The sequence below is a fragment of the Sarcophilus harrisii genome, chromosome 2 (genome assembly GCF_902635505.1).
Source record: "Sarcophilus harrisii chromosome 2, mSarHar1.11, whole genome shotgun sequence".
Lineage (NCBI taxonomy): Eukaryota > Metazoa > Chordata > Mammalia > Dasyuromorphia > Dasyuridae > Sarcophilus > Sarcophilus harrisii.
Genome location: NC_045427.1, coordinates 384095293 through 384119264, shown reverse-complemented (window position 1 = coordinate 384119264; position 23972 = coordinate 384095293). Strand labels below are relative to the sequence as shown.

General features: G+C 36.0%; 1 protein-coding gene across 2 annotated transcripts in view; it reads left to right on the top strand.

The window, feature by feature from the left end:
* LOC100921121 (proton-coupled amino acid transporter 1-like) overlaps positions 1 to 23972 on the top strand; it is a 54420-nt gene that overhangs the window by 22997 nt on the left and 7451 nt on the right. The window contains exons 3-9 of one of the 2 annotated variants that reach the window (XM_031953553.1): positions 123 to 213; positions 4551 to 4639; positions 6067 to 6162; positions 10812 to 10896; positions 11563 to 11781; positions 13675 to 13773; positions 23441 to 23607. In XM_031953553.1, the coding sequence (XP_031809413.1) occupies positions 123 to 213; positions 4551 to 4639; positions 6067 to 6162; positions 10812 to 10896; positions 11563 to 11781; positions 13675 to 13773; positions 23441 to 23607 (846 nt within the window). The remainder of the gene's footprint in view (positions 1 to 122; positions 214 to 4550; positions 4640 to 6066; positions 6163 to 10811; positions 10897 to 11562; positions 11782 to 13674; positions 13774 to 23440; positions 23608 to 23972) is intronic. The other variant, XM_031953554.1, reaches the window with a different exon arrangement.

The following is a 23972-nucleotide window of genomic DNA, read 5'->3' as shown; positions in this document are numbered from 1 at the left end:
TTATTTTGTCTCCCTGGTGCCAGAGCTAATTGACCAGAACCTCTTTTTAAATTTTACAGATGCTTTATGCACATCTCTACACTAACTCTCTTGTGTTTCCCTCTCTCTTTCTCTCTCCTCAGAGGATTTCAGGCCTTGACCCATCTATTCAAAGCAAATATTGGCACAGGTCTTCTGGGGCTGCCTCTAGCCATGAAGAATGCAGGCATCATAGTAAGTGGGGGGTTTATAAAAATTGGGCTTAGTATCACCCATTTGGCAGGAGATGAGAGGGTTTTCAAACTATTAAATTATTTAAAAATTGGAAGGCTTTGGGGGACTATGTTTTGCCAGATCAACTTTGTTTATTAAAATAATAATCAAGAGGAATACTTAATAGCTTCCCAACAATGCCATATTTTTCCAGTGCCACATTGTGATGTGGAGGTAATCCTGAGCTCTCAAATCTCTAGTGGACCATAAACTCTATACTATAAATCCTACAGCTTGGAAGAAACATTTTGAATTTAGGCAAGGTAATGAACCTTTGTCAATTGGAGGAGGATCTGCTTAGTTAAGTTGGAGAAGTTCATCATTTTGGCTGGCTGACATAGCAACTCTTAAAGATGCTAAGAGATCAAAAGATTAAGATTTTCCTTCCTAAAAAGGATAGACACACTGATGAAATCACAGATTCTTCCAATTTTCAAGCAAATAACACTTTTTGTAACAAAACACTTTTATATTTACCACTTCATTTTGTCCTCAGAAAAACTTTGAGGATGGTGGTTGTCAGTGTGATTTTTCCCATTTTATAAATATGAGAATTAAGGCTCAGAGAGTAGAAGGAACTCGATGAATGTTAGAGTGAGGTAGTGTCAAAGTCAGGAATCCAAGGCCAGGACTTTTCCCATTCTATCATTCTGCTACCCTATCCCAGCTTGGAGCCTATATATAGCACTGTAGAATTCAAAAGTACTTTCACCATAGTACATAAAGTACACATGGAAAAAAAGCCATTACCCTCATTTTGGAGAGAATTTATTCATTTTTTTAAAATTTAAAATACTGGAATACTTCAAGGATGCATGATTTTATTAATGCGGACTTATTTTACTCTTATTCAATTCAATTCAATATAGTTATTAAATGTCTGTTATGTGCTAATGGGCAGGTAGAGAGTGGGAAGGCTCATCTTCCTGAGTTCAAATGTAGCCTCAGACACTTCATAGCTGTGTAACCCTGGGCAAGACTTGACCCTGTTTGCCTCAGTTCTTCATTTGTAAAAGGAGTCAGAGAAGGAAATGGCAAACCACTTCAATATCTTTGCCAAAGAAAACCAACATTATATGCTAAATATGATGCTAAGAGCTAAGAGTCAAAACTTTTGGAGTCTTTGGCCTCAAACAATTTACATTATATATTCAGAGAAGGAAGTTCCTCTGTCTATTGACAGCTTGATCTTTATTAATTGCGAAAGTCAAATAACAACAATAATAATGATGATGATGATCATTTCGTGGCTAACCTTAGAATGAACTGCCTTGCCTTTAACTAATTTTGCTCTTAGAACAGAGACAAGGGCTCCTCTCTAGACAACAGACACAGCCCATCCCTGAATTTGTACTCAAAACAATGGTACAATCTTCCAGAACTTGCATTTCATGGCTGATCTTTGAGAATCTAAGGCCATGGTAAGGCACCAGAGCAGGATTTTATATATAGTATCAAGACCTGAAGTCCTCTGAGGATATATAGAGAGAAATACAAGAGAATGTTACTGTGGAGATGTATTCAGATCACTTTTAAATAAGATGTCTTGATCTTTAAATATACATTAATTATTTCTTTTGTTTCAATGACAAATACATTTAAATTTCGTTTCCTGCTCACTGAGGTTTCTTTTTCCTTTTTTGATCCTCTTAGTATAGGGAATTTTTCAGTGAGGAAACTTCTACCAATGTAGATTAACTTGCTCTTCAAGTACCAATTATATCCTTGGAAAGTTGTATGGCACTCTTGAGAGGTTATGTGACTTGCCCAAAGTCATACAGCCAATATGAATAAAAAGCAGGATTTGAATTTTAAGTCTTCCTCCTTCCATAGAATTCTATGTTGTTATTCACTGTATCACACAATACCCTTGTAGTAAGTACATTTATTCACTAGATAATGACTAGTTTTGATCATAAAAATCCTTAAAGAACTGTCTGCTAAGCCATGGAAAGGTCACAAACTAATGAAATCACAGATTTTCTTATGTGTGATTTATTGCTTTGGGATCCCTAGGTACTTAGTTAATTTCTTTATTTAAGTTACTTAATTTCTCAGTATTCTAGATAACTGTATAAAACTGAGTGCAGGTACTGATCTGCTCTTGCAAAAGGAATTTGCTCACTTAAGAGATTCCATATACCAGTGAAATCAAAGACCATGTATGTGCTTGCATGCACATGTACATATATGTAATGGATCTCTCTAATTTTTAGCAATGGAAAGGTTTTGGTTTGGGAAACACTCAGTTGACTCATCAAACTTATGTGTCAAGTTAGTATCAGAGCCAGACAAAAGGAAGATTTTTTTCAACTCAATCCAGGGTTCTTTTCACCCACATTGAGCTGTTTCTCATAATTTTAACAGTCCCATTTATTGATCGGTTTCAAACATACAAAATCCCAATGGCCAAAGAAGTTTGGGCACAACCTTATGATAGCCACCACTGACTCTGACGGATGGGAGTCCTTAGGACAGAATCCTCTCTCTTTCACTTGTTTGAAATGGATCCTTTTGGTTATCAAATTTGTCATTGTTTTCTAGGACATTAAATAGGATTAGGAATATTCAATCAATTAGCATTAGTACCTGCTATGTTACTAGTCCTTTGTCTGTGATGCTGGAGAAACTGAGGGAAGATAAAGATTAGAGTTTTTAATATTTTATTTGAAAGAGAGAGATTTCCTGGGGCCAAATGGATCCATGGTTTGGTCCCAGGACTGAATGAGACTATTGTCTCCAAGAATCCAGCAATGTGAGTTCTCAATGACTATGTGTATATATATATATATATATATATACACACACACACACACACACACACACATGTGGCTCAGATACAGGGGTAAGCCGAGGCAGGGGTGGAGTCAGAGTACTGAGAGCGGGAACACGAGACTAACAATCTACTTCTGACAAGGTCAGGGAAGGCATGGGGGACATCTGATAAATTGGGATTACAGAATGGGGAGAGGCACCCAACATTCTGGTGATGTCTAAGAAGATCTTTCTCCTTATCTGGATCATCATGATTAGGAGGGAGGGACGGTGTTGCAGTATTGACCAGAGGCAGAACAATTTAGGGAAACTGAGTCAGGATAATTAGGGAAACTGAGTCAGGATAATAAAAGAGAACTATGGCACAACAGCCAAAGACTAAAGATACAAAGAAAGGCAAAAAGAGTCCTTATTTCTCAAAGATCTCAATCTAATAGAGGAGAAAAACATTCTAACAACTATGTACAAACAAATTACATATCTCATATGTGTGTATGTATGTATGTATGTATGTATATATATATGCATATGTGTGTATACATACATATATATATACCTCCTCGTGTATATATAAATATCCTCCATGTATATGTGTGTGTAATTCCAATTTATCATATGGAAGTATGTGTTATGTGTGTATGTATTTTTATATACACACTAAAAAATAAATTGGAGATAGTCTCAGAGAGAAGACACTAAAATTAAGACACTAAGATGCTTCCAGAAGATAAAACTTGAACTGAGACTTCGAGTCTAGAGAAGACAAGAGGAGTGAAGATGAGAAGGGAAAGAATTCCAGCTATGGAGAACAGTCAGTGAAAAGACAGGGTCAGGAGAAGGTATGTTGGGTTTGAGGAGCAATAAGAAAGGAGGCCATGTTACTGGATGACAAAATTGTGAACGGAGTAAGGTATAAGGAGACTGGAAAAGTAGGTGGTGGCCATGTTTTGGCTTTAAATGCCAAATAGAAAAGTCCTATATTTAATCTGGAGCTAATTAGGAACTATTGAAGTTTATTGAAGTGGGGTGTGATATGGTCAGCCTTGTGTTTTAGGAAGATTCATTTAATAAGTGAGTGACGGATGGATTTGGAGTAGGGTGAAATTTCAACTATTAGACTATTATAAAAATCCAGGTGTAAGGTGATAAGGGCCTGGCACCAGACTAGTGGCAATTTCAGAAAAGAGGAGGCATATTTGAGATATTATTATGAAGGTAGAAATGACCAGTCATTGGATATAGGAGTAAAGAGTGAGAATGAAGAGTCAATGATGACCCTTTCATTGTGAGCCTCAATCAGAGAGGATGGTGATGCCTTCAACAATAATAGAGAAGGAAGAAAGAAATCCTAAGGGGAAAGATAAATTTAGTAATTCAGAGCTTTTTCCATCTTCACTACCTCTCTATTGCCATGTCTCCTTCCCTAGGGTTATATTTTAAGCCTTTGTTCCTCAACAGCCTTAGCTGGATTTTGATAATTTACAAATGAGATCTCTCCTTTCTTTCCCATCCTTTTTCCCCAGGTGGGTCCTCTCAGTTTGCTGATGTTAGGTGTCATGATTGTACACTGTATGGGCATCCTGGTGAAGTGTGCTCACCACTTCTGCCACAGGTAAATCCTGTTTATCCTTGTTTTTATATGAAAGTAAGAATATAGAAAATCACATCTTCAAGGAATTTTGGAGCTAAACTGTCCATAACTTTTGACACAGAGATAGCTAGATATGAAACCTAAGGGAGTCAGTGATAAAAAGAACGGTTTCATATAAATCAAAATAGCTACAACAGCACTCTTTGTACTGCAATTGGAAATATAGTAAATTCCCATGGATTAGGGAATAGTTTAGCAAATTATAATATATCAATATTATGTAATAGTTCTGTTATAAGAAATGACAAATGAATACAAGGAAGGATGGAAATGTGCCTATGAACTAATGCATTGTGAAGCAAGCAGAGCCAGGAAAACAATTTATGCGATGACTACAACAATGTAGATAGAACAACAAAACAATAGAAATGGAAGGTTGTGAAAATTCAGTTGATTGGGGCAGCCAGGTGGCTCAATGGATAGAGCACCAGCCCTGAAATCAGGAAGACCTGAGTTCAAATTTGACCTCAGACACTTAACATTTCCTAGCTATGTGACCCTGGGCAAGTCACTGAACCCTAATTGTTTCAACAACAACAAAAAAAAAAGAAAAGAAAGAAAAGAAAAGGAAAGAAAAGAAAGAAAGAAAGAAAGGAAAGGAAAGGAAAAGAAAAAAAGAAAGAAATTCCAATTGACCAACGCTGGTTCCAAAAGGGAACCTGTTTTCTTTGTTGGAGGCAGGAGTGGGGTAGTCAATGGGTTTGAAATGCTGCATAAAATATCAGACTTTTTCAATGTTTTGTTGAACTGCAGTCTAATTATGAGTGAATAAATGGTTTGCTCCCTGGGTTTGCTTATCATTAATTGATTAACTTATCACTAACTTATTAAAATGGCTACTCATTTAGTCTGCACTCACTCCTACAGGATAATCCGATTGATGGAAAACTCCCTCAAGAGGCCCAGAGTTAATAACACACTACATTCTCCTAAGTACCTTCTAAACATTTCCCTTTTAATATCCATCTCTCTAAATTGATTTGATGCCACTGGACAAAGAAATCTATTTTCTTCATAACACCTAGTATATTGAAAAAAAAATGTATTTGTAGATGGTGTTTTGCTAGAGACATAGACTTAGTAAATATCCAAAGCAGGATTCAAACTCAAGGTGTCCAACACTCTATGCATTCTGCCAATTAATTCCTCAATTTTGGAAAATTTCCAGTTGTGATTATATGTTGCATTTGCCAGGGATACTATAGAAAGGATTCTTGCTTGAGTCAGAGTTGGGCTGGAAGAACTTTCAAGGTCCTCCCTAGTTCCAAGATTCCATGGTCCTTACAAGTCCAGGGCTATAGAGATCTAAATGTATGCTCTTTCTCCCCTGATTTACAGGCTCTGACTAAAGTAGCTGACAGCTAATGTCTATTTATGTCTCTTTCCAGATTGCAAAAACCCTTTGTGGATTATGGAGATACTGTGATGTATGGGCTAGAAGCCAGTCCTTTCCTCTGGCTTCGGTCCCACTCCTTGTGGGCAAGGTAATATCTTGTCTCCTCACCTGTAAAAGGATAACATGCATTAAAGCCCCACTGAGAGCCCTCCTTAGCTCCTTGATCTAAGGAAGGAGAAAAGCATGAACATCATTGGTGTCTATGATGACCATGATGATGATGGTGAGATGGTGAGATAGTGATCTGGACTTTTTGTCCTGGGAAGCCTTTCAGTTTTCTGGGATGAACTATTGTCTTTGTCTTATCATACCATCAAGGGGTTGTTTTCCCATATATAAACTAAGCAAATTGAAAACCTCAAAGAAGTATTTCATATAACAAATAATAACTATTATTACTAAGAAGATGGACGATGGTATTAATAATACTTGTATATGTACCAAAATCCATTTTTAAGATTTTGACAATAACGGATATAAAAACAATGCCAATTATTATTAATATTAATGTCAGGGCATCATGTAATAACTGGAAAGAGCACTGCATTTGGTTTCATAACTCTGCTCTGCTACTTAAAGTAACCTGTGTGACCTTGGACTTTCCTCTTGTGGGTCTCAGTTTCCTCCTCTCTAAAATGAAAAGATGAAATTAAATAATTCTTTAAGTCCTTTCCTTTTCTAAATTTTGTGATTTTGTATTTATAATAATAACAAATTAATAAATGGACACATTTAATTAAAAAGTATCCAAGTAAAACCCAGTGAAATATTAAGAAAACATAAGAACATCCCTCCAAGGCAACTCTAGAAAGATAAACATTTATCTAGAAAGATAAACAAAAAATAAGGGAATCGATGGATGTTCTAAGAGCTCAAGACAAACATGTAAAAAAGTTAAATTGATATTTTGGAAAGAAATAGATGTAGCTTTACAGAACAAAAGTAAAACAGTAAAAAACAAAACAAAACAAAAAAACATTATTTTATTGCTATTCAATTATTTCAGTCATATTCTACTCCTCATGACCCCATTTGGGATTTTCCTGGCAAAGATCTGGAGTAATTTGCCATTTTCTTCTTCAGCTCGCTTTACACATGAAGAAACAAACTGAGGCAAACAGGGTTAGGTGACTTGCTTAAAATCACATAGCTAGTAAGTGTCTGAGGCCACATTTGAAAACAGGAAGATGAGACTTTGTGACTCCAGGCTCAGCACTCTTATCCATTAAGTCAAATCTAGGCCAACACCCCACACTATTGGATTTATTGAATTTAATTGAAAGTCATTTACCCATAGAGAGAAAGAGCCTATGAAATGGTTAATATTCATCCTTCCTGGTGGATCCACATTAAATCAATTTACAACATGTAACAAATGGCTGAATCACAGAGATTTGCTTGCAGAGAGGTTTAGAGTGGTGATTCAAAAAGCGGTGTTGGACACTAGACATTATAGAAAAAAATATCTTTAAGGAGCCTGGATTTATCATTGGAGACATATTATGCCTCAGCATATTATGCACAAAAGAAACTATGCCACAGATCACTGCAGGCTGCAGTTTAGCCCCTACTCAATGTCCTAGAAGACATAATTAGGTGGTCCAAATTATGCAACAGATGCCTGCTATCTTTCATAAGCTAACAAAGAGCAAATCCTCATATTATAAATACCCCAAAATATGCTGGAGAATTTAACCAATAAACTGTAGGGGATATAGAACATCATGATAAGTGAAACCATTGTCCACAATTGTCCCCACCTACCATTGATCAATAAAAATATAAGGCTATTGTCTACAGCAAACACTCCCAACTCCAAAAAACTTTCAAAATATAAAGATTTAGTGGAAGAAACCAAAACTATCTGGGAATAAACTAGAGTACATGTCATTCTTTTCATCCTGTCTATCACTCAAATTATCCTGACAATGCTTTCAGTGAAGCTGAGCTTACCTGCTAGGATTTTTCATTCTTTAAAAAAAAAAAAAAGTCATCCTATGCATTGGTGCAATAACTGACAGAACATTTTATGTAAAATAATAACAGGATAACAATTTGTCCAAGGATAATTTCTATCTGAATTCTATCAGGACTGAACATCATCATCATGATCATCAATAATGACAATAAACTGTACTTTAAGGCTCATAGAAGGATGTTCCTCACCTTAACCTTGGGAGATAATTAATGCAATAAGTGTTCTTGCCATTTCAGAGAGTTGTACCAACTTGTCCAGTTACACAATTAGTATGTGATGGAATTAGGCTTTGAGTCTAGATACTTAATTTGCAGCTGGAACACTTTCCTCATCAGCTACAATGCAAACTCAGTTCTGACTCCAAACTCAAAGCTTTGCCATTGTCCAGAACTTGAACTCGGGTCTTTTTTCCACTCTGCCAAATGGATCCTCCCAGATTAGGAGTATTTCTTTTTCTTTGGAATTTTGCTGAATTAATAGTTTTAGTTCAGGAATCAACAAAAGTCAACAAACTCTAGTACTGGCTGATTTAAAGGGAAGGAATCAGAGCCATGACAATCCCATAGCCACTGCTGATTCCCTGGGGGAGCTGTATCCTGGGCTGTCTGGGCTCTCCTTGGATAAGCATTCCACATGGGCAGAACAAGTCTTTTGGATCTCCTATCTCTTAGTGGTTTCATCTCATCAACAGCCCTATGATAGCCCCTGATACTGAGCACACTGTGAGAGCATGTGCCAAAGTTGGTCAATGCACCAGAGTAGGTACCATGAAAAAACACAGTAATGATATGATTATTGAGCTGTTTGCTTCAAATTCCATTTCATTTGTAAACACTAAATACATATAAGGACAGCTATATGGCACAGTGGCAAGAGCACCGGCCAGGAAGTCAGGAGGACCTGAGTTAAAATCTGGCCTCAGACACTTATATACTTCCTAGTTGTGTGACCCTGGGCAAGTCACTTAACTCCAATTGCCTCAGCAAAACACACACAGACACACAGACCACATACACACACACACACACACACACACAGACACACACAGACACACACACACCATACTATGTAAATAAGAATTAAAAGCAGGTAGCAAGAAACTTTGGATAAAAGTTTGGATTTTGAGACTTGGGTTCAAGTCCTGTGACACACCTGTATCTGTGGGCAAACCACATAAACTTCTTGGTACCCAAGCTAGTTCTCTAAGGTTTGCATCATACGAGGGAAGAAAGTGCTAGGTTTGGAGTCCAAGGATGTGGGATCGGATCCTGACAATGCCATTTATTACCTATGTGATCTTGAACAAATGTGCTTCTCTGGGCCTCCGTTTCCTCATAGGAAAAATGAGGGGGATCCTTCCAGTTCTGAATCTGTGATCCTATAACCCATAAATTAGCGATTAATTAATAGAGAAATTATCTAACACCAGTGGTTTCTACACAATAGAAATCACAACTTCAGACTCCTAAATTAATTAATGTGCATTTTATTATTATTTCTACAATATATTAACCATATCAATATTTAATATATATTATATTAATATTTTATTATTTTGTATATTTAATATATTGTATTATATATTAATATTAATGTTAATAGTTATTATATATAACACATAAGTATTCTATAAGCATATATTAAGTATGTTAAATTATATTCCACAAAAGGAAAGACATTAAAACACAAGCATAATTTTGAGGATAACTTTTTTTCTTCCTCTTTTCAGGGTATCTTAATATTAGAAGAACCTCTAAGGTCCCCCACACTCACTTCCTGCTTTTCTTTAAGTGTTGATCTTTTAGGTTATATGACAAGATAACCAGGCTGCTCCCTGGACTTAATGGTTCCTAATCAGAACAGAGCTTTTGATCTTGGATATTCTTTAAAGACTTTTTCCTGCATTGTAGGACTTCTAATAGCCTCCATGGAACTTGTGAACATGAGGTTTGAAAGTGATTCTGGAACTTCATGCATGTAATCCTCAAGAAGAAAAGACTTTTATCATCAAATGAGATAATATTTTCAAAATGTTTAGCAAGTGCCTGACATGTAGAGGCACTTAATAAATGCTTATTTCTTCTCTCACTTCCAAATCCAGAAATTCTCTTTTTGGCTATGAGATAGGAAAGAGTGAGAACAAGCAACCTGGAGAGAATCATAGAGAGGCCTGATGAAATGTGCATCAGAGCTCAATTTAGAGCTGATTAGGAGTGCCCAAAAAAGGTTTTGATCTGATGGATCCAGCTTGTTATGAAGTTAGGGCTTTAGGAGGATCTGGGAGCTCCATTTGGACATCACTATAATACAACTGACATAACCCTTTTGGTTAGTCAAGAGTCTTCTGATCACAAGACACCCCAATAATCTTTTTTTTTTTATGTAAGGGAATGTTATGGGAATAAGAAGCCCAATCACATCCTCCATCCTTGTTTCACCTTGCTGCTCACTGATGGAAGCTGGAAGAAGATCTAAAAAGCAGGAGGATTTTTAATAGACCAAATACACAAAACTTCATTTTCCAAGGAGGAAACTGAAGCATAGGAAATGACTTGCCTGAAGATGCTTCTAGTGAATATGAGGGAAAGGAATGTGAAGGTGTGAGGAGAAGAGAGGAAGCTTAATTGGGAATCTAAAAGCATATGGGGGGAAAAATTGTGCAAATAAGAAGGCTCTAAACTGATAAAGCCTCTAAAATTTCCTCTTCAAAAACAGCAGGGGAAATGTTTGTTCTCTTGTCTGTTCCTTCCCTCTCCCAGGCACCTCGTGAGATCCTTGCTAATCATTACTCAGCTGGGTTTCTGCAGTGTATATTTTTTGTTTCTGGCTGACAACTTCAAGCAGGTAAAGCTATGACAGAGGAGAAAGGGAGGGTGGTGGGGTACAAAGAGATCTTCTCTTATGCACGTCTTCTTTCAAATGGAGCAAAGGTGAAAACAGGCAAAACTGGGATTAGGACCAGAAAGGTGACTTGCCTAGAATGTAAAGTAACATAACTGACTTGTTATAAATACTTATCTTTCTTATCCCAGAAATCACCAAAGCCAAAAGAGATTTCTTAGGATGAGATGACTTAGAAAACTAAGTCAACTTGCATATATTACAGGGAAGGCTCAAAACCTGGGACAGTTACACAGAGTTGAGGAATGTTCCACCTCAGCCCTAGTTCTAGCGAGTGAAAGGACCCAGAATTGGGCATTTGTAGCACTTTTCACCCCATTACCATCTTGGAGCAGTAACAGAGATGCCTGAAGGATGGCACACTTGGGATATCTGAATATTGCCCTATCTCTAGATGAGATTGTAAGGAAATCTTCCACAGATCCACCAAATGCCTTTTATAACAATCCCTCAAGGAAATCCCACGCTAATTTTTTTTTAGTTTTGCCTTTTTTAGACTAAAAGCCAAGATTTGTTTTATTTTTTCACATCTACCCTATATCCTTTTGTTGTCATTTGCATTTTCTTCTATGAGATATGTTTTTCTCTTTTTTCTTCTCCCCGATTTAGGTGGCAGAAACTGCTTCCATCAGCAACAGGTGCCTGCAAAATGAGACAACTATGGGAATGCTGCCTTCTCTTAATCTGCACCTCTACATGCTCACGTTCCTACCCTTTGTGATCCTTCTGGTATTTTTCCACAACCTCCTGATGCTGACCATCTTCTCCACTGTAGGCAACATTGCCATCTTGGGGAGTGTGGCCTTGATCTTCAGTTATATTACACAGGTGCTTTCTCTAGGCCTCTTTTAGGAGAGAACAAGTCAGGTGGGCTAGAAGTCACAAATAAACATTACTCATTATATAGGATGGATCTCTGGGAGTGGAAAGGGAGAAAATGATGAGGGGAAGAAAAAGTAGATAATATAAAACCAAAATATATTAATATGAATTTTCAGGAAGAATCATGATTGGGATATGTAGCAATATTCTTATGAGCAGTTGGGGGAAACCAAAGAATTATGGAGTTAAAACCAGAAGTCATCTTAGAATAGAGACTACATATACTACATGCATGGACATGTATGTATGTATTACATACATGCATATATACATTTAGATGTACAAACACACAGATTTAGGTGTCACCCTCATAAAATGAGTTTTTCAAGTTTTTTTGTATGTTCTCAACCTCTTTGACAGTCTGATGAAACCTAAGGATCCCTTCTCAGAATAATCTTTTCAAATGATTAAAAGAAAATAAATTAGATTAAAAGAAAAGCAATTTCTTTGAAAGGCAAAATGTCAAAATATTTTGTAAAAAACAAGCCTCTATCCAGTTCATGAACTCCTATCAGAGGGAATAGCTAGATGGTGCAGCAGACAGAATACTGGCTCTGAAGTTAAGAGGACCTGAGTTCAAATTCAACTTTAACACTTTGTAGCTGTGTGATCTGGGCAAGTCAATTAATCCTAATTGTCTCACACCTCACCCCCCCTCAAAAAAAGCTCCTATCATAGAAATTCTTTCAGTTGTAAAATAAAGGGATTGGACTAGATGTTCCCTAAGGCATTTTCCAACTCTAAAATCCTGTTTTGATCCTAAGAGTATAGAGCTAGAGATAGGCAAAATTTCAGAAATTTCCTCACTTTGTAGTTGTGGAAACTGAGACCTAGGGAAATTAAGCAGTATTGCAACACAATTGATAACCTCTTAACTCAAGTATCTGCCTTAAATCTTTCTCCATCTTAATCCAACCTCCAAGTAACTATCAAAATGATTTTGTTAATTTACCTGCCTGACCTTGTCAATCCTTTCTATTCAATCAATTCTAATAGCTCACTATTTACCTGTAAGATCAAACATAAACACTTCTGTTTGATGATTAAAGTCCTGAATATGACTGCATTCAACCTTGCCATGCTTATTACACAATTAGGTTTCATGCACATTGATCAACCAAACTGATCTTCTCTTGTTTCTCATGCATAGTCCCATCTCCAAAGCTTAGCATTAACTTTCTCCCATGTCTAGAATTTGTTTGTCTCATTTCTACCACTGAAAACCTTCAAAGTTTAATGAAAGTACTACCTTTTACACAGCTAATCCTCCCAACTGTTGGTAACTCCCGAAACTCCAATTATCTTGTAATTATTAGAGTTAAATGTGTCTGTCTGTCTTTCTGTCTGCCTGCCTATACCTGTGTCTGTCTATAAATGTCTGTCCACCTATCTACTTGTCTGTCAATCTATTTGTCCATATGCCTGTCTGTCTATATCTGCCTTGTCTATTTGTCTTTTTGTCTATATGTGTTTATCTGTTTTCCTATCTGTCTGTCTATCTGTTGGTCTATGTGTACATACACACACACACACACACACACACACATACACACACATATATATTCATGACATTCCAATTAGATTGCAATTGGAAGGCATTCTCACTTTTGACTTTGAATCCTTAGTTTCTAGCACTAGTAGGTATTTAATATATACTTTTTGATTGTTGATTGACTTGCCCAATTGATTACTTAAATGATAATAAGCTGAAGTTTGACTTAACATTTCCCAATATCTTCCGTTACCAACCCCCCCCAAAAAAAAAACCTTAAATTTATATTCTGATGTAATAGAGCAACTTGTCATAATCTGTTCCTTTTTTTTTTTTTTTTTTGGTAGGACATACCAAATCCTAAGAACCTTCCTTGGTCAGCAAATTGGCAGACGTATAGCTTGTTCTTTGGTACAGCCATATTTTCACTTGAAGGCATTGGTGTGGTAAGGTTTAAACTAGAATTGGAATTGATTGTTCAATCATATATATATCCTCCTTTGAGGAATTCAACGTTTCAGAGCCTAAATAGGCCTATTATCGGAAATGTTAAATAAATGTATATGTAAAATATGTATCATATACACATACGTGTATATTATAAATATTGTATTGATAAATTTATACATACTCTAAATTTACATAACAGGTAAAAAGATATAATTATGTAGTTGGTATAATTTTACTTTATATGATATTTATCTTTTTTATATATTTGATAGCAAAGAAATGAAAACAAAGTGGTTGCTCATTAATTAGGGAATGGCTGAACAAGCTGTGGTATAAATATTACTGTAAAATAACAAATAATGAATCTGAGAAATTCTGACACATAGGGACTAATATATGATTGTATTGTGAGCGTGAAATATAGAAATGTCTTCTCATGTTAGAAGATTGATGCATTAGGATGATGTCAGAACTGCACAAGTTAATAGTGATTTTGTTGGTACTCCTGAATTGTAATTAGGGGTCAATTAAAAATCCTTCTTAGAGTTCTTTGACATTTCCAGCTTAATATTTTCCCCCATAAGAATCTGGCACTGCCTAAAAACTCCCTTGGTCTCTCTAGAAGGCTGGAAACTAGAGTTCTCTGAGAAATCAGTATTGTCTAGGAAATCCCACCCTCTGGTTTCTCTACCCTCAGCCCTATGGCTGTCTCCCTCAATGGCCACCATATTCTTGGGCTAAGAAATTATACTAAAGCTGTAACCCTAAAATCAGGTTCTCTGAACTATCTTGGAGTTGTAAAGTTCTACCATTGCCTTATGCTGCCATCTGTTGGCCTATGGAGATAAGAGACTGTGGGACTGCGATGTGTTTTTGTTCCAAGGTAGCCATTAGTGGAACCCAAAGGGAAGGGAATAAGGGAAGAAATTAAGCACCTACGTTGGCAAAGTATCTTTGCCAAGAAAACCTAAATGTAACCCTAAATGGGTTATAAAGAGTTGGACATGACTGAACAATTATATACCAGGTACACTCTGTTACACACTTTACAAATATTATCTCATTTGATCTTCCCTGTGAGATAAGTGCTGTTATTATCCCCATTTTACAGTTGGGGAAGTTGATGCTGGAAAATGGTTAAATGACATGCTCAGAGTCATACAGCTCTTATTAATCCCATTTTACAGCAAGGAAACTAAGGCAACCAATAAACTGACTTGCTCAGAGTTATATAAGCTAGCAAGCATTTGACTTCGTTTGATCTGAACTTCCAGATTCCAGTGCAAGATTTTATCCCCTATCACTTAACTGCCTAGCAAAGGCTGGGCACATGCTCTCTGATCCCAAGGCTGCCCCTAGCTCTCTTTGTCTCAGATCTGTGATCCACTCTCTTAGGGTCTCTCTTGGGGCAGCTAGCTGGCTCAATGTTAGAGTACTAACCCTGAAATCAGGAAAACCTAAGGTCAAATCTGACCTCAGACACTGAACACTTCCTGGACAAATCTCTTAACCCCAATTGCCTCATCAAAAACAAACAAAAAATTTAGCATCTATCTGAAAGAGAGAAAGATACCATAGAAAACCATGGAGAACCTTCAGTCTATCAATTAACCCCCATATAATAGCTTAAAGAAATGCCTGTTCTCTGAAAGGGGCTCCAGCAAATAGCCCCATACTCTCATTTACATTCTCAATGGCTACCCTCTCCTGGTTTTCCTATCTGACCTCTTATTCTGTCTCCTTTGCTAGAATCTTTTCCAGACTAGGTCCACTAACAACAGGTATACCATAGGATTCCTTTCTTTATCATATATATTATTTTACTTGATGCTCTCATCAGCAAGTAATTAGATTTAATGACCATCTCAAATCTACTTTTCCTGCTCCAGTCTTTCTGCTGACTTCTAATCTTGCATCTCCAACTGCCTTTCAGATATCTCAAATTAAATGTCCTGTAGAAATCTTATATTTATTATATTCAAAGCAGATCTCGTGTCTCCCCCTAAGTCTCCATACCCCCTAACTTACTATGCATCTTATTAATATGGAAGGCAACACTATTCTCACTCACTCAGGTTTGATACCTAGAAGTCATCCTGACATCTTTTCTTCCTCTCTGCCCCCTTTCATGCAAACTCACGCAAAAACTCATGCAAACCTGTTGGTTTTACCTTTACGGATTTCACTCTCTCAAACTCCTTGGGCACTGGTCTCTTTTAAGTACAGGCTCCCATCTCCTCATATCTAGATTACTGCAAAAGGTTTCTAGTGGCTCTTCTTGCCTCAAATATCTCCTCATTCCAATCCATTCTCCATTCAGAGACTAAAGTGAGTTTTTTAAAGTGCATATCTGATTATGACATCCATTATTTGATAGATTCCAGTGATTTTGGAGTATCCTCCAAGAGCATAAAATCCTCTGTTTGGCATTCAAAACACTTCATAAGAATTGCACATGTTTAACCTACATTAACCTAACCCAATGTAGGGGAATATAGAGATGGGGAAGGAAGGAGAAAAATTTGGAACACAAGGTTTTACAAGGGTGAATGTTGAAAACAACCTTTGCATGTATTTTGAAAAATAAAAAGGTAAAATGAAGTGAGTAGAACCAAGAGAACATTGCACATAGCACCAACAAGATTATGTCATGATCCACTGTGATGGACCTGGCTCTTCTCAATGAGGTGATTCAGGCCAGTTCCAACAGACTTGTGATGGAGAGAGCCATCTGCATCCAGAGAGAGGGCTATGAGGACTGAATGTGGATCACAATAGAGTATTTTTACCTTTTTTGTGGTTTGTTTGCTTTGTTATTTTTCATTTTTTTCCCCTTTTGATCTGATTTTTCTTGTACAGCATGATAATTGTGGAAATATGTATAGAAGAATTGCACATGTTTAACATATTAGATTATTTCCTTCCTCCTAGAAAAAATTGGAACACAAGGTTTTTTCAAGGGTAAATGTTGAAAATTATCTTGGTATGCATTTTGAAAATAAAAAGCTATTATTATTTTAAAAAATAAAAAGCCCTTCACAAACTAGCCCACTTCTGTCTTTTCAATCTTCAATACCCATTTTTGATTCAGTGACACTGGCTTCCTGACTGCTCCATGTACAGGACACTCCAACTCTAGCCATTCCCTTTGTCTGCAGCCCATCTGTCCCCATTCCTCAAATGTTCTTTCTCCTTCACTCCTACTACTTACTTTCCTGGCTTCCTTTAGGTCCCAACTAACATTCTATCTTTTATAAAAAGCCTTCCCTAAAACTCCTCCATTTTGTTTTTTGCTTACCAGTTTTTTTTTCTCAATAGTATTTCATTTTTCAAAATACATGAAAACAAGCATAGTTTTCAACATTTATTTTTGTAACACTTCATGTTTTGGACAGCTAGATGGCACAGTGGATAGAGTACCAACTCTGATTTCAGGAGGATCTGAGTTCAAAACCAACTTCAGATATTTAATACTTTCTAGCTTAACCCCAATTGCCTCAAAACAAAAAAAAAAAATTCATATTTCAATTTTTTTTCCTCCCTATCTCCCCACTCCCCAAGATAGTAAGCAATCTGATATAAGTCAAACATGTGCATTCCATTATTGTTCTATAAGAAATGATCAGCAGGATGATTTCAAAGAGGCTAGGAGAGACTTACATGAACTGATGCTAAGTGAAATAAGCAGAACCAGGAGATCATTAACATTATTAACATTAACATAAATATAACAAGATTATCAACTCTGATGGATGCGGCTCTCTTCAACAATGAGATGATTCAAACCAGTTCCAATTGTTCAATAAAGAAGAGAGCCATCTACACCTAGAGAGAGAATTATATGAAATGAATGTGGACCACAACATAGCATTTCCACTCTTTCTGTTATTGTTTGCTTGCATTTGTTTTCCTTCCCAAGTTTTTTTCTTTCTTTCTAGATCCAATTTTTCTTGTGCAGCAAGATAACTGTATAAATATGTATACATATATTGGATTTACCATATATTTTAACATATTTAACATGTATTAGACTACTTGCCATTTGGGGGGGGGGGTGAAGGGGGGAAAAAGTTGGAACAGAGGATTTTGCAAGGGTCAGAGTTGAAAAATTGCCCATGCATATGTTTTGTAAATAAAAAGCTATAATAATAAACTAAAAAAATAAAAAAATGTGTATTCCTTTTAAACATACTTCCATATTTGTCTTGTTGTACAAGAAAAAATTATACCAAAAGGGGAAAAAAGCCATGAGAAAGAAAAAGCAAATGAATAAACAAAAAAGGTGAAAATACTATGCTTGACACACATTCAGTCTCCATAGTTCTCTCTCTCTCTGGATAGAGATGGTATCTTCCATCCCAAGTTTATTGGAATTGTCTTGGATCACTCCATTGTTGAGAAGAGCCATCCATGTCTGTCATAATTGATCATCACATAATCTTGCTGTTACTGTGTACAATGTTCTGCAGGTTCTGCTAACTTCACTTAGTATCACTTCATGTAACTCTCCAGGCCTTTCTGAAATCAGCTTGCTCCTCATTTCTTATAGAACAATAATATTCCATTACATTCTTATACCATATCTTATTCAGTCATTCCCCAATTGAGGTGTATCTACTCAGTTTCCAGTTCCTTGCCACTACAAAAAGAGCTGCTAGAAACATTTTTACATATGGGTCCTTCTCCCTCTCCTAAATCTTCTTAATTCTGGTGTTTTCCCTTTTTTAATTATTTCCTATTTATCCTGCAAATAGCTTGCTTCTTATTTGTTTCTATGTTGTCTCCCTTTTAGATTGTAAGCTCCTTGAGGGCAGGGACTGTCTGTTGCCTCTTTCTGTGTCCCCAGTGATTAGCACAATACTGGCATAGAACAAGTGTTTAATGTTTATTGATTATTTTAGTAATATCTACATCTTCCACTAGAAGATAAAAAAGATTCACCACCTGATAGAATTATCAAACCTATAGGTTTCCTAAGTCACCTCCCTGAGTAATCACTTACATAAGGAAATATGTAAAGTCCTTAATGAAGTTGTGGGTGGGAAAAATACAAACAGAAAAACAGACTACATACTTGACCATATGAGGAAAATAAATAGACAAAAAATACTGATAGATGCTTGGAGTGCATCAATAAGCATTTAAGTGCTTATTACATGCTATGACACTGCATGGGATGGATTTCATTTTTTAACTCTAGACAGTTGCAAAATGAGCTTAATTGGCTATATTGATATTCAGTATTTCTCAAAAAATATTTTTTAATGATTATAGAGATAGAATGGGCAGCTAGGTGGCACAGCGGATAGAGTGCTTGGACTGGTTAGGAAGACTCATTTTCCTGAATTCAAATCTGATTTCACTTACTAGCTGTGTGAACCTCTGCAAGTCTCTTAGTCCTGTTTGCCTCAGTTTACTTATCTGTAAACTGAACTGGAAAAGGAAATGGTAAACCACACCAATATCTGTGCCAAGAAAACTCCAAATGGGATTACAAAAGTCAGACATGACTGAAAATGTGTAAGCAGGAAGAAGTAGAATATTCAGCTGTATTTGACACTGTATCTGGATCATCCTGTAAGCAAAACTTAAGTCATATACTTTTACAGTTTGAGAGAGCTAGGCGTCTGTGACCTTAGTGAATGGAACTATATCATGGTGCAGTACAAGGAAGACGGTTGGTGCTAAAGAATAGGTAGGTACAATTACCTTGACGTTCTCCAGACCCAAGTGACTAGAGTTTTTGCTTTTATTAGTTAAAAAAAACTCAAGCCTTTTCCAAGTATTTGCTAAGTATAATAAGCAGGAAGTACAAGTCCAGTAACTCAAAATTTCAATTATCCATCTTGAAGCTTATAAAAATAGAAAACTGGCAAATGCTGGCAAGAAACAAAAGTATCTGTAACCCTGCATGTATAAATTTTTTCCTGAATTACAGCATTGTTGTGAATGCTAAAATGTTTCATCTCAGGGTGACTATCTCATATCACAGAATAGAAATATCATCTGAGGAAGAAGTAGTTTTTAATCTAGACAAAATATCCACTGTATTTGTAGAATGTAACCTTTGTCCCCCTTAATCCTCCCTCTTTTCTTAAAACATCTTTCTCCTTTCTCCTAACCCCATCCTCTCCTATTTACCTACTAGTAACTTACAATTCTATACACAACTGAATGTGTATACATTTAAATTCTTCCTTCTTTGAACCAATTCCAATCAGTGAGCTTCAAGCAATGCTGTAATGTTGTGATCTAAAATCACTCCCCTCATCACTTCTTATAGCACAATAGTATTCCATCACAATCATATGCCACAACTTATTCAATCATTCTCCAGTTAATAAACATGTTTTCAATATCAATTGTTTGCCACCTCAAAAATTTGTGTACAGTAGGTCTTTTTCCTTTTCCTTTGATCCCTTTGGGATACAGACCTAGTAGTACTATTGCTGGTTCCACTGGCATGCACAATTTTATAGCCCTTTGGACATAGTTTCAAATTGTTCCCAAGAATGCTTAAAACAATTCAAAACTCCATCAATAATTCAGTAATTTTTTCTATTTTTCCCTCATCTCCTCTAGCATTTGTCATTTTGATAGGTGCAAGATGATACCTCAGAGTTGTTTTAATTTGCATTTCTCTAATCAAGAGAGATTAAGAGCATTTTTTCATAATTATAAATAGCTTTGATTTCTTCTTCTGAAAATTACCTATTCATATCTTCTAACCATTTGTCAATTGGGGTATAGATCTTATTTTTATAAATTTGATTCAGTTCTATATTCAGTATATATTTCAGAAATGAGATATTTATCAGAGAAACTTGCTCTAAAATTTTTTTTAATTACTTCAATGTCTTTGGTAACTTTTAGTAAAATGTCAGACATGACTGAAAAATGACAAGAAGTTTCTCAGGATTATCTCTTTCACTAAGTATATTTTTGCTTTTATTATATCAGAAGTCATGATTACAACCTGTCTTATTTTACTTCAGCTGAAGCTTGTTAGATTCTGTTCCACCCCTTTATTTTTACTGTGTGTCTTGTGTGTTACAATGCCTGTGACATTGAGAATATGCTTATCAGTTTTACTCTGTATATCTTTCTGTTTCAAATGTGTCTCTTATAAACAACATATTGTTGGATTCTGGTTTCTAATCTTTCTGCTCTCTGCTTTCACTTTTAGAGAGCTTATCCCATTCCCATCCCATGATTAGTAACTATTTCTCCCCATCTCATTTTCTTCTGTTTCTTCCCTTCTCTTTTATCCTGTCCCTCCTCAAAAGTCTATTTTGCTTCTAGCCATTATCCCCCTTAATCCTCCCGCCTCTTTAACCTCCTTCCCCCTTTCTCTTAACCCCATCTTCTCCTATTTCCCTATTGGTAAATTACATTTCTATACATACCTGAGTGTGTGTTTATATTCTTCCTTCTTTGAACTAATCCCAATGGTAGTATGGTTCTAGCAATGCCTGTCACCTCCTCTCCCTTTTATTTTCCCCTCTATTATAAAAGTTCTTTCTTGTGCACCTCTTTTATGTGAGAAAAATTTCTCCATTTTACCCCTCCCTCCTTTTCCCAGTGGATCCCTCTAAAATATCATGGAATCACAGTCAGGATCAAGCAAGATTTGATGGCTTTCACATTAAAGGAGTAAAAGACTTAGACTATCATATTCAAAAGGTAAGGAGCTAGGATTACAACCAAAAATCAACTACCAACAAAATTGAGTACAAACCATAGAAAAAATGAGTATAGTCCATTCAGAAAAAAATGAATATTTAATGAAATAAAGGACTTTTGAACAATTCTGATGAAAAGACTAAAACCAAATGGAAAATCTGACATTCAAACAGAAGACAAATTAGAAGCATAAAAAGGTAAACATGAAGAAACATAATGTCTTAATAAAGTTAAACTATTTATATTCCTATATAAGAAGAGATCCATGTAACTCTATCATTATTAGGACAGTTAACAGGAATTTACATAAACAAAGGGCACAAGTGTGAGTCAGTTATGTTGGAATGATTTCGAAAAAAATAATTTAACAACCGAATCGACTATGGTGGCAGGGAAGACAGACATAAACTCAGAAAAGGACAACAATGTGAAAACTGCCCAAAAGAGATAATGCCTAAAAGAACCCTGTCCCCTAACTATGACTTCAGCATAGGACCTAAGGAATAACCCAAGGTGTGGCAGTATTGGAATTTGCTATCCCAAACTCCTGTTAAGGGAGTCATATCCCAAAGAGAACAAGCACTTCAACAACAGGGGTCTAGACCATCTAGCCAGTGGCTAAGTTAACTTATAACGTATGGTGATAATTAATGATATGATACAGAGAGTAAACAGGTACCTATAGGTACCATAGTGTATATGGGAGAAGACCATAAATTAATTATAATATATGCATGAATACAACTTTTGTATAAATTAATAATCTTCGTTGGTAAATGGAATTTACCATTTAGACCACAGGTCTAAGCAAAAATTAGTTTATTGTGTTCAAATTTACATTTATACTGTATTGATATTTTCTATTCATGAGAATATAGTTTGTATAAACATACACTATTTGGAATAATCTATAGGAATATAAATTTTCTAACTGGTGCAAATTCCATGAAGTATTGGAATATTTCTCTTAATCTTTTTGAGTAAGTGGAGGACATTCAACTCAAGAGCTAGGCTTGGTGATAGGGCTGTTATTGGGAAAGCAAAGGAGAGCAAAAACTTGAAGGGCTAACACAACATAGTGCTCTAGTTTTCTTTCCCTTACTCTGGGGAAATGGCATCAAAAATACCTGGAGTCTTTAGAAACCCAGTCTAATTTGAAACAACTGATAAAATGAACAGAAGCAGTAAGTTAGAAAAAAAATAGAAAAAGAATATACTCTCCTACCAATTTCCTACTCCCTTCAAATCACAAGAATGAGGCAAGAAACAGTGTGGCAAGAAACAGGAGCCTCTACCAAAAATCTTCAACAGTAATATCTTTAACAGTAAAAGTTCAACAGTAAAAATCTTCAACTCAAGTCTGGGAGTTTCTATACATCTTTTAGGAATGGTTCTGAAAAACTGCATGAAATAGGAGATGTTGATCTTGAAACCAAGACCACGTGGATTGAAATCCCATCTTTGACATATAATGACTATATGATCTTGATCAAGTCAATCTCAGGTAACTTTCTTAGACTCATGCGTTGAAGAAAAAGTGCTGACATGCATTGATAGAAGGAATTTCCTCACTTGGGAGTTCCCTATACCAGTGAAATCACAGGTTTAGTTCTTAACCAATTTCTCTAGAACTGGTTATTCATTCAAGAATTAATTTCTCTCTTTTTAATAAAGCTTTTTTCTCTTAACATTGTAACTGCATACTCACAAATTGGGAATCTATGCCAGTAGAGTATGAATTACTGAGATATGAACATACATACATGTGTATATGTGTATGTATATACAGGTTTCTTAGCTGGGAACTATGTATGACTGAAGAAAGTAATAAAATGTCCCAATTATACTCAGGCCCTTTCCATCATGAGGGTTATAAATCTGTATTATTTCTTTCAAGGTTTTTTATAGCTCTAAAACTGAAATTTCATGATTCAAGTGACCTTATATTTCTTTTACCCTTTTCTGTCCACCTTTATGCAGATTCTCCCTCTTGAAAATCAAATGAAGTATCCTGGTCACTATACTCTGATCCTGTATATGGTGATGCCCATCATCATTATTCTTTATGTCAGCCTGGGAACCCTGGGCTACATGAAATTTGGAGAAAACATTCAAGCCAGCATAACCCTCAACCTGCCCAATTGCTGGTATGTCCTAGGATAGGAAAGGGGGAAAACTATAAGAATGAAGTCAAGTAGTGTGTTCTGTGTTGCAGTTGGGTTTTTCTCACTGAAAAAAAGAAGAATTCATTGACCAACTAAAAATCAATACAGGACCCTGAACAGAACATGTCTAGGTCTCAGTTTCCTCAAATGTAAAGTGAGAGAATTGGACCAGATGATTCCCAAGGTTCCTTCTGGCTCTAAATCTATGATTTTATAGATTGATGTCAGCCTAAAAAGAAATCAATAAGTCCACAGGTCCACTTCTAGTCAATATTTTACAAATACCTGAATAAAGACAAAGGTAGAATGCTTGTCACACTTTAGATGGTACAAATAAAAATTACACA